The 12,094-nt window shown below is 45.4% G+C and overlaps 1 protein-coding gene across 3 annotated transcripts in view; it reads left to right on the plus strand.

Annotated features, from left to right (window-relative positions):
* The window catches only part of DNM3 (dynamin 3), a 209,824-nt gene extending 202,048 nt beyond the window's left edge, over positions 1–7,776 (plus strand). For 2 of the 3 annotated variants that reach the window (XM_075003531.1, XM_075003529.1), the window contains one exon: positions 245–314. In XM_075003531.1, the coding sequence (XP_074859632.1) occupies positions 245–314 (70 nt within the window). Of the gene's footprint in view, positions 1–244; positions 315–6,696 lie in introns of those variants that run through there. The other variant, XM_075003530.1, reaches the window with a different exon arrangement.
* Positions 7,777–12,094: the final 4,318 nt, after the last annotated feature.

A 12,094-nucleotide genomic window follows, 5' to 3' on the forward strand; every position in this document is an offset into this window, starting at 1 on the left:
GAGGCTGTTGGCTCTCCTGTGCATGTGCAATGACAAAGGAGCTGTTCAGTGAACATTTTACCTTCTTACCTATTGCTAGTGCTTATGGGCTGCCCTGCTTCCTTGTAAATGGCAGGAGAAATGTTGCATGGAGCTATATGTGTATGACAATGCAGTAATACTAAAATGCTGCAGCAGTGAAGAGTTAGATTCATACTCAGTGGTTCTGCTTCTTCTCTCTCTCTCTCTCTCTCTCTCTCTCTAGCCGAAGACCACCCCCTTCACCCACTCGACCCACTGTAATTCGGCCGTTAGACTCATCCCTGTTAGATTAAGTGATGCTTCTGGCATGCCATTGAGTGCTAACCAAATGTATGGAAGCAACTTGCTTGATAACTTGCAATAACCAAACTATAGTCGCATGTGTGGACATCTGTAGGCAAGTAACTGATTTTACTAACATATCTGTCCATTCTGCATTGCATATGAGGTCTGAAATGCCGGGGGAAGGTCTATGATGCCTTGACTTTCCCTCTTGGAAACCTCTGATTTATTAACTAGTGTATTGACATCTCTATTAATTCAGGCATTTGATTGTTCTCAGTTCTCCGCAACCCAGCGAGGGCTTGCTCTACTGTGTGTTTGTGTTGACTCAGTGCTTAGTGTTTGCCTCTTTCTCATTTCAAAGGGATGTCTTGTTTTCATGAGTCACTTCCAGGTTTCTATGTCAAATTGTTTAAAGAAAGGCTTTCTGGAGTTTGGGATTCTAGCTGGACACATTTCCTTCCTTAAATGCCAGCTGGGCTGAGAAAAACAAAGTTGCCTGTAATTAAAAGCTCCTGCACACCGATAATTATACATGCCTGTTTGTCTCAGTCACAAGCCTGCGGGATGGTTACTTTCACTGTAGCTTCTCAACATGAGAAGCCTTTAGTTGTGAGGAACGTTGCTAAGGAAATGAAGATGTATAGTGTGGAGAGTTTCTCTCTCTGTGTTCCTCTGTACAGGGCAAGGGGGAGCCGGTCTTTTAATAATTGGTAAGGGTCAGATTCTGACTCCCTGGCTCCCATTGAGTAGTACTTCCTCATGTTGGCATTCCCACTGAACTCAGAAGAGACGTGTGCAAATGTAATAGGCCATGAGTAAGGGTGTCAAAATGGGGAGTAAGTGGGTGGTTTATTTGGCATTTTTGGCGTGAGAGGCTGGAAGAGCTTGGGTATCTGAATATCTGCAACTGAGCCACCAATTCCTTACCCATGAATTAAATGAGCTTTTGATCCCGGTCACAGAGTTCAGACTTGGCTCTGAGTTTTCTCGGCAGAGAGTGCTCTTTGGAGCAAAGGCTTTGGTCAAAGGTGATCTCATTTTCAACTATTGTTGAAACCCTGAGTCAAAGTTCCACCATGGAAAGATTTTGCATTTTCATTCATTGAAAGCCCAGTGCCTTGGTACGATAGCCCCTTTTATCCAACGAAAATAAGTGAGATGTGCTCAGGTATATTCCTGGAGATGTATTATTTTAACAGCTTGTCCTTTTCAAGGGTCCTACTGCTTGTTGTTATTTACAAAGTTACCTAGTTAACATGCCATTTTAAAAGGATCAGGACATTTCCCTCCCTCTTGTAGAACAGATGAACTGGATAAACCAGAGATGAATTTGGCCTGATGTCTTCAGCAAATATTGTGTTATTACAGCTACTAAGGGAAGACAGATGGTGGTTATGAAGGCCATCACTCTAACGAACCAATTTAATAAATTTAATGTAGTGAGGGTGTATATAGTGCTACAACACACAGTTTTTCATTGATTGGCAGGGATCCTGTCAGAAACACAATCAATTGGCATTTCTCCTGTTAACTATTCCCAGACTGCTAATAAAATAACTGTGTCCACCATTGAAACAAACTGTTTTTTCTGCTACATATGAGAGCATAACTTGGGAAAGCAGCGTGCTTTGTGTATTAGCTTAACTTTAATTTCCTGTTAACCGTACGCTCAGAACATGCACCAGTAAAGGCTAGAGTCCAGTGTTTTAAGCACTGCCAAAATGGACTCTGGCATGTTGGTGATCTGCATGAACGCCTTACGTGTCCAATGACAACTTGAAGAATGTGCTAAAATACTGAACAACCCTGTCATCTTTAAAGCAAAAAGAAATTGTACCTTTTAAATTCAGTAGTGTAAAAGGTTGCATTTCAGTGATGTTTTGGTGTCCTCCACTGCACCATATTCTGTCACTTAATATGTAACACATTATTTATGATACTTATATAGCGCTATAGTAGGGTGTGCTTTGTAGGCAAACCCTCTATTTATTGCCAACAGTCCTTCCAAATTTTAATATGCAACCAGCTTCTATAATAGAGCCCTATTTTAGTGCCCTTTTAAGTCTGGCATTGGAAATGGATTTAGAAAAAAACAAAATGTGTGTTTTCAAAAAGCACAGGAAAGAGCGTCCAGTTAAATCTGCTTGACACAGCTACATTTTGAAGAAAACAGACTAAAGTTAAGCCAAGTTAATAATTTTTATTGTGGATAAATCTTAAACTGCTCACCCTCTGCCTCATTCCAGTTCATGTACAGTGATATACATCTAGAGTAACTTCACTTAAGTTGCTGGATTTTTAGCAGAGTCAGTTCTGCATAACCAAGATGGGAATCAGGCCTGTAACATACTGGACTTAGTTCTCAGTTGCCCTGCACTTTTTGTAACCATCTGCTTCAGTGCAAAGCAAGTGTATAGGAATCAGAATGGGATCACATCTCACCTGTACTTTGCACTCACTTTGTACTGAAGAAAAAGGCTAAAGAAGGTGAAGTGATTTGGGCTTGTTTTTATCCATCACCACGAAACTCTGCCGCAAAATAAAGAACATTCTTTCGTCCATAATCCCAAAGGATAAACAGTGCAAAAACTCTTCTGGAAGGAAGCACACCAAATCCACAGACTCTGATAATTTTATCTTAAGCTGATAGTTATGCATTTGTTCAGAATATGCTACTTGTCTCAAGAAACAGCAATTCTAAATTCTTTACCAAAAAAGTCTACCAATACAGATTCATTTTATAATGATAGCCCATGTTTGCAAGCATGAGTGTGTGTGAAACTGGAGTCTTCATTACTGGTCATCCTGATTGTGCCCCTTCCCCAATGTTCTCACCAGAAACATCCCCGGCAGCAGCTCACACTCCTCGCTGGAAGGATCACTGGGCTGTTTGTGAATATTTCTGCCTCTGTGTGCCAGTAGGGAAGTGTCTAAGAAAGGTAGCCTGTCACTGTCCGCAGACCGAAGGCACCTCTACAGTGGCATGCAAACCTCAGATCCCCATCACAGACGCACAGTCAGAGACTGTTGTTCTTCCATTAGTCTGGCTCTAGAGAAGCTCAGAAGACTGACTGTAGAGGATGAGCCTCTTCCTGCAGTTAACTTAAAAGAAATGGAGGGCTGGGGAAGTTCAGCTGGCTGTGCGTGTGGAGAGATGGACCAGGGACAACTGACTTCTGCGATCTCCATTCCCCTATTTATTGAACCGTGGCCATGTGGTTGGATGCCCACTTCTAGTTTGCCTTCAGGCTGATGCTCCTCCATTGTTTTGGTTAGGCAAAGCCTAGCTCTCAGTGTGTTGTACTGAGCATAGTCAGGGTTGGCCTCACAGCTGCAGAGGTGTAATGTGCTTGCTTGCGTTCCAAGTAACCCTGAGGACTCCCACTACACCTTTCAAAGACATGGAGCATTTGTTAAAGGGAGGGCTTAGCTGTAGTCAGTATCTGCCTCCTTTGTTGCCTCTCTTCTTGCACTTACTCAGAAAGCCTTTAAGAGATTTTTGTGTGTGTTTTGTATGTGCCATCTTGTGTTAGAACAGAACATAGAAAATATTATAATCTATATTGCAAACCTCTGTTTAAAACTATGTGGATACAGTAGAGAGAGATTGGTAGATAGAGCTATTTGTTTTAAGAACAGAAAACCAATCTACTGAAAGCAGATGTGTTTTGCACTGATGGTATTGAAGAGGTGTTCCATTCTCTGGGTTGCTCTTATGTGAGGCTTATGTCCTGCTTTTGTCTTGATCCCTGTACTGGGCTCTCAGATTTGTTTTGTAAATGACTATTACTCTGCCCGTCTTTCCTCTTGCTTTGTCTCCAGGCGAGTGGATACAGATGGCTTCTCCCGCCCGGACAGCCCAACGCACTTGCTTGATATGTGATGTGTTCCATGTTGTCTGCTGTTTGTTTTGTTCACATGCATCCAAAATGATGTACACCGTGTCATGGCTTTGTGAGGAGCAAGTGCGCCATTCTTCTCCCAGTTTTTCTCTGTATTTTAACGGCCTCGCTAATATGTGCCGCAACACTGGACGTTGGTTTTGCATTATGTATATTACCAGCTTGGGCTTTTGCCCACTGTGACTGGATCCGAGTCCTTGATGTTTACTGAAGGTCCTATACGCCTGTTGTGAGGATGTCGTACGACATTTCTGAACCTGAAATAAAGGTAACCACTGGCTGGGTGTCTGTCGTTACTTTCTGGGTGTCTCAAGATCCTCACTGGTCTTTTGACGTGATTGTGCTGCAGCCCTTCTCTTGTCATCTTTTGAAGTGCTAACCCTCCAGCATACCTGCCAGGGATTTATCAAGCAGCAAGTGTGGGAGCTTTGCTAATTACTGGTAGCTCTGGAAATGCTGCTTTGTGACAGGGGAGATGGGAGAAAAGCAATCCAAGAGAGCGTCTTGTATAACTGAGTCTGCCCCATTTGGGGCGAATGAGAGTACAGCAGGGGTGTGCTGCTAGAAGCTCGGCGGGTGACTTTTGGGCAGCATTGGCACACTTGCTTAATAAAAATTGCCACTAAAATTACACACCCTGAGTGAAATTTATCGTCATACTGCAGGACTGGAATGGTATGTTTGCTGGCTCTGTGCCCCAGGGGAATTTCACTCTGCAGCACTGAATCTGCATGTTCAGAAGCATCAGGAAATCTAGGTTCCCTCTTCAACTGAGTAATGTCCATGCTGACAGCTCAGCAAACTTCTTCTCACGACATGCTACTCCTGGCCGCAGCCTCCTGCAAGCCATGCAGAGAATCCAGCGCATTGCTGATGACTTGTGATCAGCCTTGGCAGTAGTTTAATATTTCTTTCACCCAAGGTGAAGCCTTCCCCTGTTACTGGAGACAGTGATTTTCATCATTGCAGTACCATTCCAGTTTATCAGATTCCTCTGAATGCGCAGCTGGGACCTGCTGAGCTTTGAGTGCCCTTTTTAGGGACAGCCAGTCTCAAAAATAGGACATGCCAGCTTTACTGGACAGAATGCAAAGTAATACCTATTGGAAAACATAACCCAACAGTATATATACAGTGATGGGGTCTAAATTAGCTCTTACCACTCATGAAATGTCTCGAGTCATTGTGTGTAGTTCTCTGAAAATATTTATTGTGTCAAAAAAGCCTGTGGAATGTTGGGAATCATTAAGAAAGGGATAGATAATCCAACAGAAAATATCCTATTGCCTCTTTATACATCCCTGGTACACCCACATCTTGAATACAGCATGTGGATGTGGTTGCTCCATCTCAAAAAAGATTAATTAGAATTAGGAAAAGTTTAGAAAAGGGCAGCAAAAGTGATTAGGGGTGTGGAACAACCTTTATATAAGGAGAGATTAATAAGGTGGGGACTTGACAGCTTGGAAAATAGATAACTAAGGAGGGATATGATACAAGTGTATAAAACCATGACTTGTGTGGAAGAAGTAAATATGGGCATGTTATTTACCCATTTTCATAACACAAGAATTAGAGGCCACCAAATTAAATTAATGGGCAACATGTTTAAAACAAACAAAAGGAAGTATTTATCTCAGCACACAATCAACCTGTGGAACTCAATGCCAAAGGATGTTGTGAAGGGCAAGATTATAAGTGTTCAGAAAAGAACTAGATAGTTTTATGGAGGACAGAACAGTTGATGGCTATTAGCCAGGAAGGACAGGGATGGTATCCCTCGCCTCTGTTCGCCAGAAGCTGGGAATGGGTGAAGGGATGGATCACTTGCTGATTACCTGTTCTGTCCATTCTCTCTGGGGCACCTGGTATTGGCCACTCTTGGAAGACAGGATGCTGACTAGATGGACCTGTGGTCTGACCCATTTCTGATGTTCTTGTGTTCGAAGTTATGTCCAGGCTGGTAACCCCTTTGATTTTACCACTTCTAGTTCCATCAGAATCCCTAAGGTGTTCTTGAAACTTCCCCCATTAGGAAGTGTGTTTTATGCTGAGATGCAATAGACTGTATCCTTCAGCTCTCTAGCAGTAGGACTAGCACTGTGGCTCTGAGAAGGGCCCAAGCTACATGGCCAGCTGGTGGGAAGCCCCTCCTGCAAATGTTGCCTACTGCAAGAAAATCAGAAAACCTCTAAGCAGCAACCTCCGTACTCTGAGCTGGACTTGCTGTAGGGTAGATATGAAACACTGCTGATCAATGGGCAGGCTGTGTTGACAAGTCAAGCTGATGCAAACATGGCAGTTCTTAGTCGGGCTTTCCCCCTCACAGTGCATGTTGTGGGTGTTTTATCTTAACCAGCTTTCTTCTGGCAGTTTTGTGTATGTAACATTTTAATTTATTTTAACTTTTTTTTTTTTAAATCAATCTTTCCCACCCCTCCACCCCCAACCAAATGAATCTGGGGTTCTTTCTTTGTCTTTTATTTAGGCGGCTTCCTCCAGCAGTTCCTGGAAGGTCATCCTAACATCAGTATTTCATCTGCTTTGTATTAAACCCAATCGGCATTAGCTTTGCTTAAATTACCTCTCGTTTGCAGTAGACTGTAAATGAAAAGATTCTATTTTCAGATGTCACAAATAAACCAAACTCCTGGCTGTAAATCTGCGTGCGCTGTTTTTCTAAAGGGAGATGTTTAACCACCGATTCTTAAAAATACATCCATTGAGACCCCATGCGAGGAACTGTTTGGAGTCTACTGAAGCACTTGGCATCCTTTCTAATGAGAAATGGAATACAGCAGATGAGGGAGGTGTGGCTGGGACTCCAGTCAGGCTGCCAGGAGATCTCCCACACCACGAGATGGTGGCTCAGAAGGGCTCATGGAGGCCCAAGAATGCAGCAAGCTGGATGCCTTTTTGTAGACATTGTGAAGGAGGTGATAGCCAGCTAATCAGAGATGGACTGGGGTACAGTCTCCTCCAGTCTCTCCCTCGATAACACTACAATCGGCAGTGAAATGGAATTCTTCTGGTCATTCTTCTAAGCCAGAGCCTCGAGCCACCTGTGTCTCACACTGATGTTCAGACCTGCTGTGGGCAACCCTAGCTGATAGGCTGCTAGACCCCAGTTGTTAAGGAAGCCTCATCTAGAGCAGGGCTCCTACCACAGCTGCCTCCAGTGGGGCTGTGCCGGTGTCAGGGACAGTGGGAATTGATTGCTAAAACCCTGCATGTAGCTAGTGCTAGGGTTGCAGCTGGGTTAGCTGTCACCCCTGAATTAGGGCGGAAACCAGCTGTGTGAACAAGCTGTACCCACTCTTGGCGCTGGGCAGAATTGTAATCAAGGAAGGTGCCAGTGATGGGGCTGAATACCATTTTGTCCTGCCTGCACTTGTTGTCTGAAGGACCATTTGAGAGGCTCAGCGCTCTCAATGGTTTCTAGGCTTTTACCTCCTCAGAACGGCTATTGTCCCCCGGGACTCAGTTTCCCCCAGCTGGCCTTCAGGGTGGGGTTGGAGATGATCCCCGCTGAATGGGCATAAAGGTTATTGCTTCTCCTGAAACAAGCTTGTCCTCTTGGTAGGGGGAAAGGGAGTAAATAAGGACCTAAGAGAGAGGTTTCACCTCCTTGCTAAGAGTGAAGAAAACAAACACAGAAGGTTGTAGGAGAGAGAAACGCTGCTCCAGGTAAGTGTTGTTTCTGCTTGCCCTGTATCACATTCGCACTGAGCAGGAGACAGAGCAGAAAGGTAACGTGCACGGAGACGCCCTCCAGTATTCAGGATGGGAGTGCTCTACCATTTTTGGGTCCCCAAAGCACGACAAGGGACAGTGGCACAAATTCCCTTCCTGGCCAGACAGTTACCAGTGAGCTCTGTTGTCTAGATCAGGGGTCAGCAACCTTTCCAAGGTGGAGTGCTGAAATTTGATCTTTTGACCTCTGTGTATGGTCAAAGTGTCAGTGATACTTTTTCAAGTTACCAGTAGTCCTACTTACCACATTAATTCATTAATAAAGAAATTAAGATCCAGACCTTTACCATTTAGGTGGTGGTTGGTAGTATTACCTGGTCTTCTGTTAATCTACAGGCAGCATGGCTTTGAGCAAGCTCCCGGCTGCTTGGGGGAGGAAGGGTAGGGCTGAGCTCCTGCCTTGCATGATGATGAAATTGGCTCGCGTGCCACTTTTGGCACTCATACTGGGGGTTCATAGAATCCTAGGGCTGGAAGGGACCTCAGGAGGTCATCTAGTTGAGCCCCCTGCCTAAAGCAGGATCAACCCCAACTAGATCATCCCAGCCAGGACTTTGTCATGCCGGGACTTAAAAACCTCAAGGGATGGAGATTCCACCACCTCTGTAGGTAATGCATTCCAGTGCTTCACTATCCTTCTGGTGAAATAGTTTTTCCTCATATCCAGCCTACACTTCCCCACCTGTAACTTCAGACCATTGCTCTTTGTTCTGCCATTCGTCACTACTAAGAATAGCCTTTCTCCATCCTCTTTAGAGCCCTACACTGCAATATATCTACCTGAATCCCTAGCTTGGTGTCATCCGCAAATTTGCTGAGGGGGCAATCTATCCCCTTCTCCAGGTCATTAATACAAATGTTGAACAGTACTGGCCCTAGAATCAATCCTTGAGGCACTCCACTTAAAACCAACCACCAACCAGACATAGATCATTACCTGTTGGGCCCAACCAGCTAGTCAGTTTTCTATCCATCTTACAGTCCATGTATCCAATTCATACTTATGGGCAAGAATATTGTGGGAGTCTGTATCAAAAGTTTTGCTAAAGTCAAGGTATTTCACATCCATTGACTTTCCCATGTCCACAGAGCCAGTTACCTCATCATAGAAGCTAATCGGATTGGTCAGACACGACTTGCCCTTGGTGAATCCATGTTGACTACTCTTGGTCACTTCCCCTCTTTCCAGTGCTTCAGAATGGATTCCTTGAGGCTCCCCTCCGTGATTTTCCTGGGGACTGAGGTAAGGCTGTGACCCATCTATAATTCCCTGCCTTGTCCTCCTTTCCTTTTTTAAAAGATGGGCAGTATATTTGCCTTTTTTCAGTCATCCAGGACCTCTCCTGAGCTCCACGAGTTTTCAAAGATAATAGCCAAAGGCTCTGCAATGACATCTGCCAGTTCCCTCAGGACCCTTGGATGCATTAAACCTGGACCCGTGGATTTGTGTTGCTGACCCCTGATCTAGGGACTAGGCACAGACAATCAGGTAGAGAGAGGGAAAATTCCACACACAGCACCTTGCCCAACCCGACTGCTGAGCCAATCCAGAGTTATGTATTTGCATATGAAATCCAATTGGTTAACAGTGTTCTGGATCTTGGGATTGTTGATGTCTAAGGTGGTCAACAATTGAAAGGTCCTAACACATCACACGGCTGTTTGCAGCCACTGGTGAGACGTGATTTTGTTCTGGTATGTAACAGTGTGTCCCAAAATATCACACCTCTGAATGGAAAAACCCAACTGTTGATAAACCACTAATCCAGTTATTGGGCAACTACATTGTGGAAGGCAGCTGGACTCTCCAGAGGTGGGACTGTACATGAGACAGTCCAAGCAGCGTCAACTATAAACCCGAGAGATGCAGAAAACACCAATGAAGGTAAGAAGCTTTCTGCTGGTCACTGCCCCATTTCATCATCGTGTGTGTGTGTGTGTGTGCGCGCGCGTGCCTGAGAAGAAAGTCACTTTGCTCCTGTGCTCTCGTTTCTTGCTTCACTTGTACTGGCAATGGCAGAGAGGTTTCATTTACCAGCACTGTTTTTGATAGCACTTTTTTAGCATCTCTAGCCACATGTACTTTCTACCTTTGATCACACCAGTTCATTTGAGGCTCAGGGTTTTCCCAACTCTCAGGGTCTGACACTGTTGCAAGACTCCCAGGAATTCCAAGCAAGATACAGCATTGCAGTTGAAGTAGCAGTTCCCAAACTTTTGATGACGGTGACCCATTTTGACAATTCAGTAAGACTTTAGGACCCAAGGCAATTCAAAACTGGTGGTGGGGGAAATTCTTCCCTGGGAAAAAAATTATATTGTTTTCCACCCCCACCCCATCCTCAGGCTTAAACCCTTCGCAGCCCTAACTGTCCCCCCCACCTACCTCCCATGAGTACCAGTGTTGGCCCCCACTGCTCCTTCGCTGACCTACTGCCACCTTGTCCACACAGCTCCCCCCAGCCCTCCTACACCCTTCCCTCACCTGCAGTAGGGAAGATACCTGCCCTGCAGCACTGAAATTGGACTTAATTGGTTTAACAGCTGGATCCCTCCTGCCAGCCATTAAATAAATTAAATTGAGTTCCATTTCAGTGCTGCAGAGCAGGGACTGGGAGGGGGAGGAGTGAGTGGCAAGAGCTGCAAATGGCTCCTTCAAGAGCCACATGCGGCTCAAGGCCACCCAGCTGGCGACCCTTAGAAAAATCTAATGGTGAGCCATGTTTGGGTCCCGGCCCATAGGCTGGGAATCCTTGAGTTCGAGGGTGCTTACTGCTCCCAGTCTGTCAGCTACACTCAGGACAAATCATAATAGCACTATTTTGGTTGAGTTGTGTGAGGTAAAGACTTCATCCCCATCAGTGCAATGAGCTGATGCCTCAGTAAAGTGCCTGGGAGAACTGTCCTGCCTGTCTGGTTGTCATGTGCTTATCATTGCACCACCTGGGTGGTGGTGTGCAGACTGTTGTTTCGATGACACAACCTCATGGTAGTCCAATCAACTGCTTGGGCCAAAGGGGTTTGCCGTAGACTAGCCTAGACCCTGGAGTCAGTCACACCTCTACCGAGAACTGATCTTACCACCCATGTCTGATGAGTAGAATAGGTATGGAGAGGAGCCCATGCTAATAACTGAGCAGTCATTCCTCAGCCAGGCTTTGCAAGGCTGCAGACTTGTCTGCCTGCTTCAGCTGTGGCTCTACACTCAGACTGGGGGGCATCCGTTCCCTGCTCAGGGAATGGGAAAGCTGCTGTTTTGAGCTGGACCTGCAATTAGTGCCTTCTTTTTTATCATGGCCTGTGCATTACTAGCATGACTGAGCTAGGGGGCTCACCCCATCCCATTCCACGTACTTCCAGCTACATAGGTAACTGGCCCCAAGTGCTCTAGTCATAGCAGATAGATTTTTATTTCTGTGCATAACTTCCACTGACTTGGAGCTGGGCCAGAGTACATATCAGGAGTGGCAGAAGTGACTGAAATTTGGCCCTGTCATGTATGCTACTCTCCTGAGATCCTACTCCATCTCTTTCCCTAATACCCTGCCCCCACACGGCCTCTCCCAGAGCACCTTTTCCTTCAAGATGCTGCACACATTCATTCCTCTCCCCTGCCATTGCTCCCCATCAGGGTCAGTACAAAGTGGCGGGGGGCTCTTCTCTCCCCCGCCCCCACCTCTGTTCTGGCAGTCTGGTGCAAAGTCTTCTCCCTTCCCAGTCTGAAAACTTCAGAACTGAGGGGACATGAGAGCAGTTTTCATGCACCTAAAAGGTCGTTATGAGAACAGAGAGAAATTGTTCTCCTGGGCCTCTGAGGACAGGACAATGAGCAATGTGCTTAAACTGCAGCTACCATGGGGAAGTCTCAAACCTGGTCACTAATTAGGTAGGTTTGACAAGTCTGCTGCTCAGCCTGAGCTTGGAATGTGTGTTCTTCACACGTGGTTGTCCCTCTTTCATTAACTACACACGTGAAATGTGGCCTTCACTGTGACATGTCTACTTTGGAAACATATCACCCAGAGGACCCAAGGTGCTGGTTTACCTACAAAAGCTCATGACCTAATAAATTTAAGTCTCTAAGGTGCCACAGGACAGCTTGTTGTTTTTGAAGTTGCAGGCTAAAACGGCTC

This window comes from Carettochelys insculpta, chromosome 9 (genome assembly GCF_033958435.1).
Source record: "Carettochelys insculpta isolate YL-2023 chromosome 9, ASM3395843v1, whole genome shotgun sequence".
In the NCBI taxonomy this organism is placed as follows: Eukaryota; Metazoa; Chordata; order Testudines; family Carettochelyidae; genus Carettochelys; species Carettochelys insculpta.